The sequence below is a fragment of the Folsomia candida genome, unplaced genomic scaffold (genome assembly GCF_002217175.1).
Source record: "Folsomia candida strain VU population unplaced genomic scaffold, ASM221717v1 Fcan01_Sc011, whole genome shotgun sequence".
Classification (NCBI taxonomy): domain Eukaryota; kingdom Metazoa; phylum Arthropoda; class Collembola; order Entomobryomorpha; family Isotomidae; genus Folsomia; species Folsomia candida.
The window spans coordinates 3,199,758-3,214,791 of record NW_019091203.1 but is presented as its reverse complement, the minus strand read 5'-3'; the positions used below and the strand labels follow the sequence as shown (position 1 = coordinate 3,214,791).

The following is a 15,034-nucleotide window of genomic DNA, read 5'->3' as shown; positions in this document are numbered from 1 at the left end:
CCTGACAAAGTATATATATTCTTAACCCTCGCGCTGAGAGCTTTCCAAGGGTGTCTCATATGACCCCAATTATGGGGTTATGTGAAACTTGACCTTTCCGTAATTTTACTCCAAAATCGTGACGTCCGTTTTCAGAATTTCAAAAAACGCTCGAAAAGGGTTGTAGAGATAAAAATTAGGAAACTTTTGGTGAAAACCGTTTTCAAAAATATTGGCCCGCCTTTAAGCTAAAAATCGCAGAAAATCTCTGTTTTTCCAACTTTGAGCTCCTCCCACTCGGCGAGGGGGTGGAGTAGAAACACCGGACTTGGACCGTTGGACTCATAAAAATCAGCCATACCAACGCTAGGAATTTTATCGAAATCAAAATTTTAAAGGTGTGAAGTGATTCCGGTTTTCATTATTGTCACTCTAAACCAGAACTTTCTGTATCCATACTATGTAACTCGTACATTTCTGAACCATATTCGGTAAATTCCAGAAGCTGAAATTTTGATAGACAAAAATTCTTAAGGTTCGCACACTTTTTAGAGCCATCGCAATTTTCCTCGTTTTTTAAACGAAATATATTTTTTAATTACAAAACTTAGTACATACATAAATCGTTATAATTTTATTTCAATAATTTTATTAAAGAGCATCCACTAAGGTTTTTGACTGCCCCGTCCAAGGCGCGCTGGGCGGGAACACAGCGAAATTAAATTTCGAAAAAATTATTTTTGAATAGACCAAGTTATAAGCTTTCCATTGATATATGTCACCAATTATTGAGTCATGGCTAAGACTAGAAAAACTTGGGTTGAAAAATAAGAGTTGGGAAAAAGAGTGATTGAGTTTCATAAAAATCGAACAAACTATGATTCTAAAATCACTTGGCACTTTTTCAAGCAAGAAGGTATTCCTCATTCAAATGTTAACTCTTACATAAAAAAGTACGAGGAATCCAATGAACTCAAATTCAAAGTCCCCACTGGTCGACCTGCAAAGTTAGCGACGACAAAAGTCAAAAATCGGATAAAAAAAATCTTCAAAAATCATCCATCAACGACAACGGCTGGCGCCGCAAGTCAGATCGAGATTTCAAAAAGCTATCTGTGCAAAATCAAAGTCCATAAACTAGGGATTGTAGCCAGGGCAAAAAAACCAGCACCAAATTACAAACCAACACAACAGGAAAGGATTCATGCGTGCTGGAAGAAATTGTTGAAGAAGATTCGTGGAAAGGTGGTCATCATGGACGATGAGCCCCACGTCACAGCTGACACTTCAAATTTTCCAGGAAGGCATTTTTTCCATAGTCCCAACCCATGTGAAGTAAAATATGAAGACAAAGTCCAAAAGAAAGACCAATTCCCAAAACAATGAGGAATTTGGCAACGCATGTCTAGCATTGGTCATGTCTCCGATCCCGTTATTTTGGAGGGCACTGTAAACCAGGGGGTTTATCTTAAATCATGCAATAAAGGGGGATTGGAATCTTTTATTACTAAAGATCATAAAAAAATAAAGTTTTGTTTTGGCCTGACCTCGCAAGGTCCCATGACGCCAAAAGGGTCACTCAGTACCGAAATCTGAAAAAAATTTAATTTGTGCCAAAAAATATAAACCCACCAAATTTTCGTCAACTGTGACCAATTGAGAAATTCTGATCGCTGACTACATCCAAATATTCTAGGCTTTCAGAAACGCCAGACACCTTAATTAAATTTAAGTCCAGGTGGAAGAGAATCAGCTTGAAAGTAGGTGCAGTCTATGGGCGGAATTTGACGCGAAATCGGAAGAAGAAACTGCAATCTGTAGCAGACAGCGGAATTGAATCATTAAAATTTGAACTGTATGGCAATCCAGACCCTTTGGTAGTAAACATATGCAACTTTTTTGAAATTACATTAACTGTGTAAAAAGTTCTGAGCATTTTATCGTATCACTCAAAAACCTTAGTGGATGCTCTTTACTTTACAACTGAAGGAAAATGTATAAGGGAGCGTCCAGAAATCACGTGATCGATTAGAGGGGGGGGAGGGGTCTGAAATTTGTCACCTATTATCACCAAGGGGGGGGGGGTAATGGCCGGCAGTCACGTGACATGCCACGAAAAAATTTTCTTCTAACTTCGGATGTAAATAGTAAATTTGATAATATGTATTTACTTAATCGTTAACCTCTTTTACCTTAAATTCGAATTCGGCGTATTTTTAAATTTTTACTTGACAATCTTATGTAGGTCTGGTTTGCAAATTTCTTACAAATTTCAGTGCACATTCATAGAACTCTCATTATTCTTTCAGATAATAAGTTTACGCAGTTGTCCTTAAGATGTCATGAATGTTAAATTACTCAATATACTTACTGATTAGTATTACATAGTTCTTTCAATAATTTTAAAATTTAATTTAACTGCGGATTTGAAATGGCACAGGAATATTATTTTTGGGTTAATTTGTGCCATGTGTTTTCCTGTCGGAAATAGGTCAGTTTGGCGAAAAAACGTTTTGCGAAAAAAAATCCGCCACAAAAAATCACACTTGGCGAAAAATAGGTTTAATGTGTATGCTGTCACGTGACCGCGGGGGGGGGTAATGAATTTATCACCATTGGTCACCAAGGGGGGGGGAGGGGGTCAAAATTGTCCAAAAATCGATCACGTGATTTATGGACGCTCCCTAAGGAATTAATATGTTGATCTAATATGGCACTTGTATTTTAAAAACAAATATGTTTTCGAGACGTGATCACATCCTATTTTTGAAGCACACGAGATTATGCTGAAGCTCTGTGGCGTCTTTATGTCGACAAAGTCTTGAGCAGTAGGACACCCTCTTGCAACGACGGCAAGTGACCCTTTCCTTGCCAGGGTAGTCTGTCTTGCCGCAATATCTGCACCGATGGGTCGCCTTGAGCAAGGGATGTTTCATGAGTAGGTTCGGATCGTCCACTCGAACGCTCCATCGGCCATCATTCGCTTTCCTGTAGTATGGGTTCACTATCGTGAAAGTACAGCCGTACCCAATCTCTTCCAGCGTTTCCGGTTTATGTGGATAATTGTAGATTGAAGCGATGCCCAGGCCACCTATTACCAAAGGTGACGTTTTCAATGGATGAGTTCAAGCAGATGCTCCTCAATTTTAATAAAATCAGTGTCAGTTGATCATTAGTTTAATTAATATGTGGATGTATACGTATGAAATTTGCGAAAAATACTATCTTTAAGTGCTAAAGTTTGGAAGATCCATTTGTTTGCATTCAGACAGGAGAAGATGCCCAGTAAATTTACAAAGTCTAAAATCTTGCGACTTTGGGACATAATTTCGCATGCTCGGATGCAAATATCTTTGCCAAACGTGACCATTGGGAGATCATGTATTTCATAAATTTCATATTAATTAAATTTTCGATCGGTTGACACTAATTTAGTTAACATCTTCCAGCATTCGTTACATTAGAAGGCTTCCACTCGAGCGAAATTTTTATTCTAATTTAGCTAAACTTACCCTCTCCATCATCCACCAGTGCAATGACCGCTTTCATCACAACCACCTCCTCAATGACAGTGACCTTTAGCGCGAATCCGTCATAAATCTTGTCCTCGACCAATTTATCCATGTCCTTAAATGTGATTGGTTTCAGTCCAATCAGATTGGGCGTCATGGCGGATGACAAATTCCCCTTCTTTGAGAGCGCCTTGGCCTCCCTATCCTCGAGCTTAATTCCTTTATGTTTATTCCACATTGTTCTATGATCTGTTATCAGCTTTTTTCGATAAGCCGGAAAATCAAGGTCTGTTTCCTTCACGAGCCTCTTCTTGCGGTCCTTCCTTCTCCTCTCGATACCTTCCCAATCACATTCGTAGTCTTTTATGGAGACGAATTCTTTAGTACGAACATTATTCAGAAGCTCGTCATCCAAAGCGTCTTCGAAAACGTCGGCGTCAAAGTCTGGGGGGATACTTGCCTCAGAAAATAGTCCGCGCAGGTGGTGATCCATCGAGTTGTGGTGGATGGCGAATGCGTACCACTGAATCGCGATGGATTTTTGCCTTCTTGAGTAATAGTGATAAGCCAAAGATTGCATGGCACGGTGAGCCCCAAAAAGTGCGGCGATCTTCCAGAACTCGACGGCTCTCTCAATGTCAACTGGGCGACCTTGCCCCTCAAGGAATAAGACTGCGATATTAATGGCTGAATAGCCGTACCCGTTACGGAGGGCTTTCATGTACCAGTACTCGGCCTGGATGAAAAAAAAACACAATTCAAGGATTTTATAGACTCATATTTACACTCTTATAAATAACATAACCCTTTTGAAAAGTAAGTATGCTCTGAATTCTATATTAAGTAAGCTATGCAAAATCCAGACTAGCGTTAGCTTGATTACGCTGGATTTAGTATTGCTTATGTGATATTGAATTAAATTTTATTTACCCCACCCTACATGTATTTATCTATTTCCTACTGGTATTAATTTAATAATAATTTCCTACCGGGGTGGTAGGAAATTTTGCATTACCGTAATAATAATGTAATAATAATTTGCCACCAGTTTTTTAAGAGTGTAGCTAAATATAAAATCAGATCGCTAACCTGCTGAAAATCCTGCTTGACACAGCATCCCTCCGCATAGTTGAGCCCGAGAGAATGCTGCGCTTCTCGAACCCCTTCTCTCACTAATTTCTCCTCACTTCCTGGATACGTTTCCAGCAGTGGGTCCATCTCTGCCGCCCTCTTTCTTAACTGGAACGACTGCACGACATCCGCCTGAACCCCGTTTCCCTCCAACATCATGACCCCAAGGCGATACATGGCGTTAGCGTTACCTTTCTCGACCTCTTTGGAAAACAAGAGAGCCGCATGTGCTGGGTCCTTTTTACATCCGCCCCACCCATTAAAGTATTTGTCCGCTTCCAAACAAGGGTCATCCAACCCAAGATTTGGGTTTTGTTTCAATAGATTTTCGAGCAGGAGGGCGGCAGGTCCGGCAATTTTGGAGGCGCGTTTCATCATCTCCTTTTCCGTAGGGGGCAAGAGGGAAGGGTCGAGGTGTTCTTGACGTTTCTGCTTTTCAGCCATGAATGAGGCGTGGTGCAGCTGGTTGGCAATTGTGAAGTTTTGGGGATCAAACTTGAACCCCATTTTGTAATTTTGCAAAGCTTTGGAGTATTTTGATTGCTTTTCGTAAACTTTTCCGAGGCGATAGTAAGCTTTGCCCCATTGAGGGCGGAGATTGATAGAAGTTTTGGCGTCGTTTTTGGCTTCTGAAAGGAATTCTACAGCGAGGAAGGATGCAGATCTGTGTGGAAAAAATTGGAGAAATTTTATTATTTGTAAAAACAAAATTTTACCAAGTTGTGAGCCCGAGACTTGGAATTTTTTCGGCCTCTCTCTGTCCTATGCATATGTAATCAGCAATCTCTCAAAAATTCTCAAAGTTCTTACAAGGGACACTCACGACCTGTCGTTTGAGTCCAGGGTACCCACTATGTTTTTTAGAATCTACTAGGACCCCAGATGAAGGATTCATTCATATTTCCGTGTAAAACTCATATTTTGCGTCGTGCCGTGGCGCCAAATTTGTCAAATTTGAATGTTTTTATATTTGAAACCACCATAACTTTTGAAATCCTGGACGGATTTTCAAAATTTTTGGCAAACATTATGACAAGGAGTTCAACTTTCGTATTCCATTAAATTTTGTCCAAAATTATCACTTTTAACTTTTCGAAAAATTTCGTAATTTTCTTATAAACGGGGGTTGGTCGAAAAAATGCTAAAAATATTTCAAAAATTAGAAATTTTGTATTTTTATTTTTATGTCAAAAATTTCTACTTTTGTGATCATTTTAAGCATAAAATTTTGAAAATCCGACATAAACTGCAAAAGTTATGGGGGTTTGAAATTGGTCGAAAATGCAAATTTTTAAGTTTGGCGCCACGGCACGACGCCAAATATGAGTTTTACACGGAAATATGAATGAATCCTTCATCTGGGGTCCTAGTAGATTCTAAAAAGCATGGTGGGTACCCTGGACTCAAACGACAGGTCGTGAGTGTCCCTTGTTAGATCTCTTCCCCTCTCGTCAATTTTTTAATATTCTAGCTTTTGCTCTCCTCTCACTAATTTCTCAAATGCTAGTCTCTTCTCCTCAAAAGGCCAAATTCCCTCAATTTTTGTGCACCTTCTCTCTCCTCCCTCCCTTGCCACTTATATTCCGCCGAACCGAGCTAACCACCCCTATTTAAAAATGTTTAAGCAGGATACCTGTTAGAATACAGCGTTGCGAGCAAGATGGATCCCACTTTCTCCTCCCTGATGGCCTCCGTATATTTTTTTATTGCTCTCCAGTACTCGCCTTTCTTGAACATTTCATTTCCTTCTTCTTTCAGCTTCTCGACTCGGTCGTCCTGCTGTTTTTCGTCATCTTTCTCATCCTCTTTATTCCCCCGGTCTGTGTAGGATTTCACAAATACGTATCAGTACCATGTTGTCATTCATGAATTTCTCCATAAATAAGGGGCCGTACATAAATTATGTAACACAAAAACGGCGATTTCCTCCACCCCCTCCCCCCAAAACCATTTGTTATTAGGGGACGATGTGATTAGAGCCATAAACCCCATCCTACCTCTCGAGTTACATAATTTATGGACGGCCCCTTAAAAATGATACATTAAGTCAAATCATTATCATATTAATTATTACCAGGGTCAAGTTCCTCTTCTTTAAATCCGAACTTTTTCAATATATTGTATCCCTTTATTCCAGTCTTGGCTAAATTTCTTGGACTCCAGCTCCGTGCTCCCGTTGTGCGCGAGACGATTTCGGATTCCTTTGAGCTCGTCGAAATCTCGTTGCGGTGTCGCCAAGCCGAGAGAAAAATTTAACGATGCGATACTCTCGAACAAAATGGGGAGGTCCCACGCCAGACAATTTCCAGATTTTAATTGTTGCTGTTGAATTTTTAGGCTAGTTTGATACTGTGCAAGGCCAGGCCCAGAAATAAATCGGGAACCAGAATGAGCCCCATTTTCCCACGATTTTCCACTAAATTGGGACCATAGTCGATCAAATTCATGGCGAAAGATGCCCGGCGCCGTGTTGTAGATGAGGCGATGCAGACGAAAGTAGTTGTCTTCAAGAGGATTAGAGTCTGTCATCTTAAATCGGTGGTGTTCCTAAAATATAATATGTAAAATGTTGGATTAGCGCGAACTTACAATTTATATGACCTCTGTCTGTACGAAATTTGGAATTTGATCCTTGCAAAATTATTGCAGTTCTTTTTCTCAATAATTATCACTAATTCTGAAGATTTAGCTGGAGGAATGTATGTACGTCTGTATGAATGATTAGTAATTTACTTATTATGCACTAAATGAATCAAGTTGGAAATACAAATGTATGTACATATGTAAATTTGAGAAATGATAAAGTAACGTAGATGACTTCTTAACAAGGGCAAATTATTATTTTTTAAATATTTAACTAATTCTTACCTTCGCCTAAATCATGTGTAAATGTAAGTAAAATCCAATTCTGACTATCCCTTAATCATTCTTACACCCAAAATTTGACACGCCACTCAAACGATAGAACTTTCTTTTACACTTTTAAATATTTAATTAAACAAAATGGCAGCCGTGTTTAAGCATGAGGATTTGTGTAACAATGTGGAATGTGTGTTTAAACGGTATAAATACATACGAAATACTTATGTACGTATGCATACATAAGTATGCCAGTTAATAAACTGGCTGGAATGCGTATGGAATTGCTTGACAGCAGCGACCGGATGTCCACCTTTTTCACTTGGAGGCTGTGCACATAAAATGTCACTGATATTACCGTAAAAACTAAAATAGTAGCCGTTGCTCAAATAGTAGCCGTGCTCAAACAGTAGCCTTATTCGAATTATAGCCGTGCATCAACTTAACCACACAGCTCCTAGCCAGATCATTTAAGTAATTCAATTATAATTCAATTTAATCGCAATTACATACAAAAAATCGAAGCGTACACGGAATTCGGGTCATCGAAGAAATTGATTAAGAGCAGGTTTAAACAATAGAATTGTCATAGACTTCGATTCTAGGGGAGAAATTAGTGATGTTATCAAAATTTAATTATAGGAAACAAAATTCTATAGCTGTGTTCAAATAGTAGCCGTGAATCTTTCCGTCATTTTATAAATAGTGACTCTGCCCAAATAGTAGCCTTCCTCAAATAGTAGCCGGGTCCCAGACACCGATTTTGTAAATAGCAGCCCCCGCTACTATTTGAGTTTTTACGGTAACTTGGGTGGACATGAACTTCCTGATTACCACATAAGGATTTAATGTATGATTTCATGATAAGCAGGCCACGAGGAAGATGGATACAAAAATATTTAGTTAGAATTCATTACGCACGGTCCCGTAATCATGTATGCATATGTACAAATGTATCAGGGGCTAATTGGTGCTTTTATGCATTGTGTTACAAGGCGAGCTTGGCCCAGTGTTGTAAATAAACATGGAATTGAAAATACATATTAACATGCATTCAACCGTACATACATACTTTTCATTACAAACATTCAATTCTTTAGTATTTGATACATATTTACGTACATAAACGTATGTATTTTGTAATAAGAAAATCTATAGATGTTAAAACAATATATATGTACATACGTATGTTTATTTTAGACAAAAAGCAGAACTACGTCCTGCTACTGAATGCAGTACAAGAGGGTTATTTGTTGCACATACATACATATTTCAGCTTTATAGTAAAAATCGGGATTTTTTAGCATGTATTTTTTAGAGTTATGAAATTACGAAGGATAAGATGTATAATAAGAGTAGGCATGAAGGAGTAGTATGCACTGAAATTACTTACCTATTTACTTGTGAAGTATAGCTAAACACTATTTAATACACTTATTGTATTACCAGTTTGTATAATATTTATGGCATTAACACTGCTTATATATGTAGATGAAGTTGTGTAATTAAGTGAATTGCACAATACTTTAACCGCTTGATTAGGAGTGAATTCCACAAATTACGCTTGTTTAAAGTTATCGCCAATTTAATTTAAGTAAAATTTTAGAGGAGCATGTCCAATAACATCCTCCCCACTCCCCACCGTTGATGAGAAGTATGTATGTATGTGTTAAGTTAATCTGCACGGTTATTGTAACCATGAACTTTAGAGTGGGATGTTTAGGTGTAAGTCGCTTTTTGAAGGCCAATTGCATACTATTGCTTTATTGAGGTTGTGTCAAATCAATGCATTTTTGTAAGTTCACAGCATACATTCATTTCTTTTAAGTGGTCGAGGACAATGGAAAGAAGTCCTAAAACAGATTTTGTTTTAACACCCTTCTTGAGTGCTAGCCTCCAATAACTTCTTAAAAACCGACCTTTAACAAAATGTGACCCGTCATTTTACGATGTGCTAAATTGGCATTTTAGCACATCATAAACAATTTTTATTGTTGTAGAGAAATTATTCTATTTACATAAATTAATCCAATATTTCAGTTTTCTAATACAGAGGGTTATTTATGTATTTATCTTTACAAAGTAGGTTAGAATATTATAAATTAGAATTTCTAATTACTGTTTAATATTATTCAATTTAAGAAGAAAACAATTAAGTAATTTTTATTAATTTTAAGCCTAAAAATTCTAATTTTATGTAATCGTCAATCAATTTTCCACCCCAGAACACTTTTAACGTCTTATCGATTGCCCATAATTATCCTTAGTTCTTGATTTAAATCTTACTCCAGAAGCTTATTTCAGAAGTAACTCCCCTTACCTAAATATCTAACTCTGTGCCATGAATTTTTTATGCTTGCACCCCTTTATTTCCACCTATTTCAGTCCCTCCTGCATTCTCGCTTTCACCCTTCCTTTCAACAATCTTCCCACTTTTTGGACAACACCACAGACTTCTAATTATCGTAAAAAGTGACACTCCAAAAAATACGATTCCCATGCAAACATGCAAAACACCATCGACATAGTCATCACTTGCTATTGTCACTTTAAAAATTTTGCTCGGAAACATGATCGCGTGACAGACAATGTTTACATACATCACGACCATAATTCCACCGATGGCTCCGTTCAGAATTGGGAATGTGTATCGGCCCATGTTCGAAATGTAGTGGAACGCGACGGCAGCTTCTATCATTGTTGAGACGATGAGAACCGTCCTGTTTCCGAGGGACGATTCCACCTTGGTCTGAAGGCTGAATAGGAACACGAATCCGATACAGATGGAGGTGAGGAGGAGGAATAATACGATGTAAAATCTGGCAAAAATTAAGGACATGTTATAAGTTGAAACTGGTTTCGTTGCGATCGGATATGTATCAAGAAAGGGCCGTTCGTAAATTATGTAACGCAAAAGCGGGGGCCGGAGGGGGTCTAAAGCTTCAGGGATATCGTGCCTATTTCTGGGACACAAGTTAAAGGGGGGACCAGGGGTTTAGAAAATCGATTCTTTTCCGTTTCATAATTTATGGACGTCCCCTAGCTCGGGATAATTATGAAATTTAAATCGAATTCCACAATTTCGACTGTTTTAATCTTAAATTTTCAGCGCATACGTGTCGGACTACCTGGCAATGAGATCAGCGCTGTTGAATCGCTTCCCAAAAATGGACAATTTGCCACATTACATTGAATTGGTGGATTCTTGGTTGTACGGAACTATCCAAGTGTTCCAGTACTCAAAACTATATGATGAAGTGGAAGTGTCTTTCATACCAAAAATTGAATAAACATATTATTTTTAATCTAATAATATTTTTATTTGGATTAAATTAAAGAATTCAAAATCAAAATAAATGTTTTGTAAACTACCACATTTTGGTCTCCATATATTTCTGAAAGGCGTATTTGCCGACCTATGTAGATATGCTTAACAAAATTGAGGTTAGAACTTCCAATTTAATTTCATCAGTTTTACCCCGATTTTCAAAAAACAAAATGTTTTCTAAAGTAAGACATGTTAAAAAAGTGTATGCAGTTAAGGTTAATTTATGTAAATATATGGACAATATTTGTTTTTCTTCGCATAAAAATTTTGAGGTTTTTCTAGTTGTGTTTGTTTATTTAAATAAATGTTGAAAGTTGATAAACCTCTTGTTTCTAGCTTATGTACAATTACAGACTCTGTCCCAAACTATCATAAAGTACTTAGAACGTTCCCATAAGGGTGCCAAACGTGCCAGATTCGTCTAGTCCATTAGGTACTAACTAAGAACGTTCCTGGTACAATCTCTGAAGTACGCGTTCTTCAAGACTCAGTTCGGCTGATTCAGGAACGTGCTAATTTAGTTCCAACGATTCCTTTACAATCCACCTATTTTTGAACGTACTTATTTCGTCCAAATACAATGAGACGCTAAACACTGTCCCTCACCTCGGGAACATTTAACTTTTCCGACATTACTTCTCATCCATCATTTACAAAAATGTACAAGAAAAAATCTTTTCAAAGAAAAATACAGAGAGCAACTAATCAGAGAGTTCGAAATTCATATAAAATATTTTATGGTTCACCAACTAACGAGCAATTAAATCGTCCGATATCTAACCATGAAGTTGAATGTGATCGCTTGTTGGACACGAAAGAAAACGGAAAACCCAAACCGCACTCAAAGTATATAATTGGTCACGAATCGCGAAACACCTACAACTCAATAAGAACTAATTTTGATACAAACAGCGAAGAGTGTTTGAGTGAATTTGACATTTCAAAAGAATTACATAAGTGCTGCGTAAAGAACAAGATTACTCATTCATCGGCAACAGACTTGCTGAAAATTTTGAAAAAACATTCTTGTTTTTCTTCCTTGCCATCCGACGCGAGATCCTTAGTAAAAACCCCCAGAAAAATCAACATTGTAGATCTTGACCCAGGTGAATATTGTCACTTTGGACTGCAACTTCAACTTAGTAAACTAACACCCACTCACTGTGAATTAAGTACTCTTAACTTGCAATTTAGTGTTGATGGCTTGCCGATTGCTAAAAGTACAGGAAAACAATTTTGGCCAATTTTATGCTGTGTGGTTGAACTTGATCTAATTTTAGAAGTAGGGATATATTGCGGCAATGAAAAACCAAAAGCGTCAAAGGATTTTTTAAGTGCATTTGTTGGAGAATTGAATGACTTGTGCGAAAATGGATTTAAATTTAATGGTAAAAGGATTGCAATTAAAATTCATTCTTTTATTTGTGATGCTCCAGCACGTGCATTTATTTTAAATATTAAAGGACACACTGGTTATCTTGGATGCGGAAAATGTACCCAAGAAGGTGAATATGTTGAAAGAAGAGTAACATTTCCTGAAGTTAATTGTGCCCCCCGAACAGATAAAAGTTTTGGAGAAAAACATGACGAAGATCATCATCACTCTCCCAGTGAGTTGGAAGGGTTAATGTTGGATTTCGGAAGATATTAATTTAGTAGTTTTTTGATAATTTTAATAATTATGTTAATTATGTGAAAAGTGGGGCATTGTGAGATTTTTATTCCCACTTTCTTTTGCTGTTGGCGCTGGCACAGTTTCTTTGTCTGATTTTTTGCCTACGTGCTCAGCCAACGTTTAATTTTTTACTCTTTACCAAGACTTTGAAGTAGCAACACGTTACGATTTTAGGCTCTTCTTAGTAATTAAATTGTCATTGTTTTTGTTAAAGTTTTTAATCGCATTTTGAGTTAGTTAAATAAAGTAGGGTCCTGCCAGAAGGAAATATTTTGACATTAAAGTTTATTTCGACTTCACGGCGATTACAAGGACTCATTTGCCTAAAACTATTCATCTTAATTCACAACCAAGGCCCTTTTCATCGGATTTCCTGGTTTTCGGGTAGAAGACAGTGTGTGAATCCAACAGTTAAATATAAATTTGGTCAAGCAATTCCCATACGAATACATGCACTTGGTCTGTTTGGGTGTTGTTAGAAAGTTAGTGTTATTATGGTTTGGTGGATATGTAAACAGGTTTCGTTTATCGTGCAAGGAAAAACTCAATTTAACAAGAAAATTAATATGCCTAAAACCGTTTATTCCTTCGGAGTTTGCTCGTAAGCCAAGAGCAATTGAAGAGGTCAAAAGGTGGAAGGCAACTGAGTTACGACAATTTTTGTTATATTCTGGACCTGTAGTTTTAAAATCAACTCTACCTAAAAAATATTATAACCACTTTATTTGCTTACATTTAGCAGTTAGAATTTTATGCTGCAAAACATTATATAAAACACTAAATTCTTATGCCCACTCACTGCTAAAAACATTGGTCATTAAATTTTCGGAGCTTTATGGAGCCCAGCATATGTCATATAACGTTCATGGGCTGGTTCATTTGGCCGAAGACGCTTTGACACTGGGGCCGCTAGACAGTTTTAGTGCATTCAAATTCGAAGATCATCTGGGGTATTTGCAATCTCTTCTTAAAGGCAAAAGGTACCCATTACAGCAAGTGCATAATAGAATTGTGGAAAAACGCAATATTGTGCAGTATCAAACTTCACGTAAGACTGATAATACACAAGTAATACTAAACAGTGCACATAGTGAATTAATTTGTGAAAAATTTAAAATTAAGTTAAAATTGGGGGATAATATATGCGAATTAAAAAGTGGTGAATTAATAAAAGTTACCTCTTTTCATATAATTGATAACCAAGTGTTGTGTAGGGGCAAGGTGCTAAAAGTGGAGGAATCGTTATTTAAAGTGCCGGCCGACTCAAATATTATTGGCGTGGTGTTAGCACAACTGTCCCGTGTAACTAAAGAAATCCCAGTCAGTTTAATTTTTAGGAAGTGTGCAGCTCTCCCGTTTTCTGGAAAATTAGCCATGTTTCCTCTTCATCACTAAACTATAGTTTCCATAATTCCGCAATGGGTGATTGTGCATTGGTGGAATTTAGTTTGCCATTTGTAGTGGTCGAGTTTGGCCACGACAAATCAGTCGGAATAGTTCATCGAAAATGGATAACAAAAATTGAAAAAGTGTTGTATTGTTACTGGCCCCCCTAGTGGAAGGACAACAGAAAATTAAAGAAGGGTGTTTTATCCGGTGAAGTCCCAAATTCAACCTCTTGGACACTTTACGAGGTGAAAGTGGTGAAAGGGTATGGTAAGTATTGAATCACAAGTAATTAATAATAGGTATGGAATTATAAAAATGTATACATAACTACATAAGTACCTATCAAAGTATGATTCATATTTTACGAATGTAATTGTGTTTAATAAACTTGAAGTAGTGAACGACATACAAGTTTTTAAAACCTTTCTTTCTTTTACAGGGCTGTACGACGATGCCCATCAGAAGCTCGTCCGTCTGGAAAAAGAAGCTGAAACCAGTGCAGCCGAGGAGATGGATAAGTCCAGAACCAAAGTACCACCAAAGCGAAAGAGAAGGATTTCTCAAACAAAAATCAAAAATAAATCATCCGACGAAGAAGGTGAAGATGCTGACATGGAGAGTGATAGTGATGATGGCTATCCAAAGTTGGTTTTAGTGAGTAAACAATAGAGTGTAATTAAATCATCACTATCCTGCTAATAAAATCACACATTCGTTCTTGTTTCTTAGGTCGATGCAAACCGTCGGCAGATAAGCGCGGCAAAAAACGATGTGACGTCACCACAAAACTCAAGTGGTAACTAAATATTATGAATCTGTAACTTGTGGTAAAATATAGTTTTAGTATTGGTACTTAATTACATTTTCTATAGTGATTTCTATGGCTCGAAAATAAATCACTCCAGTTCGCTCAGTAAATGAAGATCGAAGGGTGAATACGCCATCGTCATCTCAGACTGTGAGCATAGGCCGCGCACGACTGATTGATTATGACGACAGTACTTTGACACATGCTCAACCAACAGAAAGTGAGCAATTAAATATTAGTCGCTTATGTATCTATATTTATTTATACGACTAATGGTAATATTTATTTTTTTGCTTCAGCTTTCGAAAAACAAATGATTCGTAAGGTCGACTTTTTAACAGCGAGCGTCATAC

The 15,034-nt window shown here is 37.3% G+C and overlaps 1 protein-coding gene across 1 annotated transcript; it reads right to left on the bottom strand.

Annotated features, from left to right (window-relative positions):
• Positions 1–2,679: 2,679 nt before the first annotated feature.
• Positions 2,680–7,151, bottom strand: LOC118437063. Its single transcript, XM_035855838.1, has 6 exons — positions 6,916–7,151; positions 6,697–6,872; positions 6,256–6,442; positions 4,581–5,286; positions 3,492–4,227; positions 2,680–3,070 (listed from the first exon to the last, which is right to left on the bottom strand). The coding sequence occupies exons 1-6, from the start codon at positions 7,149–7,151 to the stop codon at positions 2,733–2,735; spliced, it is 2,379 nt and encodes a 792-aa protein (XP_035711731.1). The 3' UTR covers positions 2,680–2,732.
• Between the last annotated feature and the right edge of the window lie 7,883 nt (positions 7,152–15,034).

Bases quoted from the DNA above. Each gene is read 5' to 3' on its own strand.
- LOC118437063 (XM_035855838.1), bottom strand. From the start codon at position 7,151: ATGACAGACTCTAATCCTCTTGAAGACAACTACTTTCGTCTGCATCGC. The intron at 4,228-4,580 runs GTTAGCGATCTG...TTTTTCATCCAG, and splicing joins TCAAGCAGGATTTTCAGCAG to GCCGAGTACTGGTACATGAA. The intron at 3,071-3,491 runs GTAAGTTTAGCT...CTTTGGTAATAG, and splicing joins ACTGGTGGATGATGGAGAGG to GTGGCCTGGGCATCGCTTCA.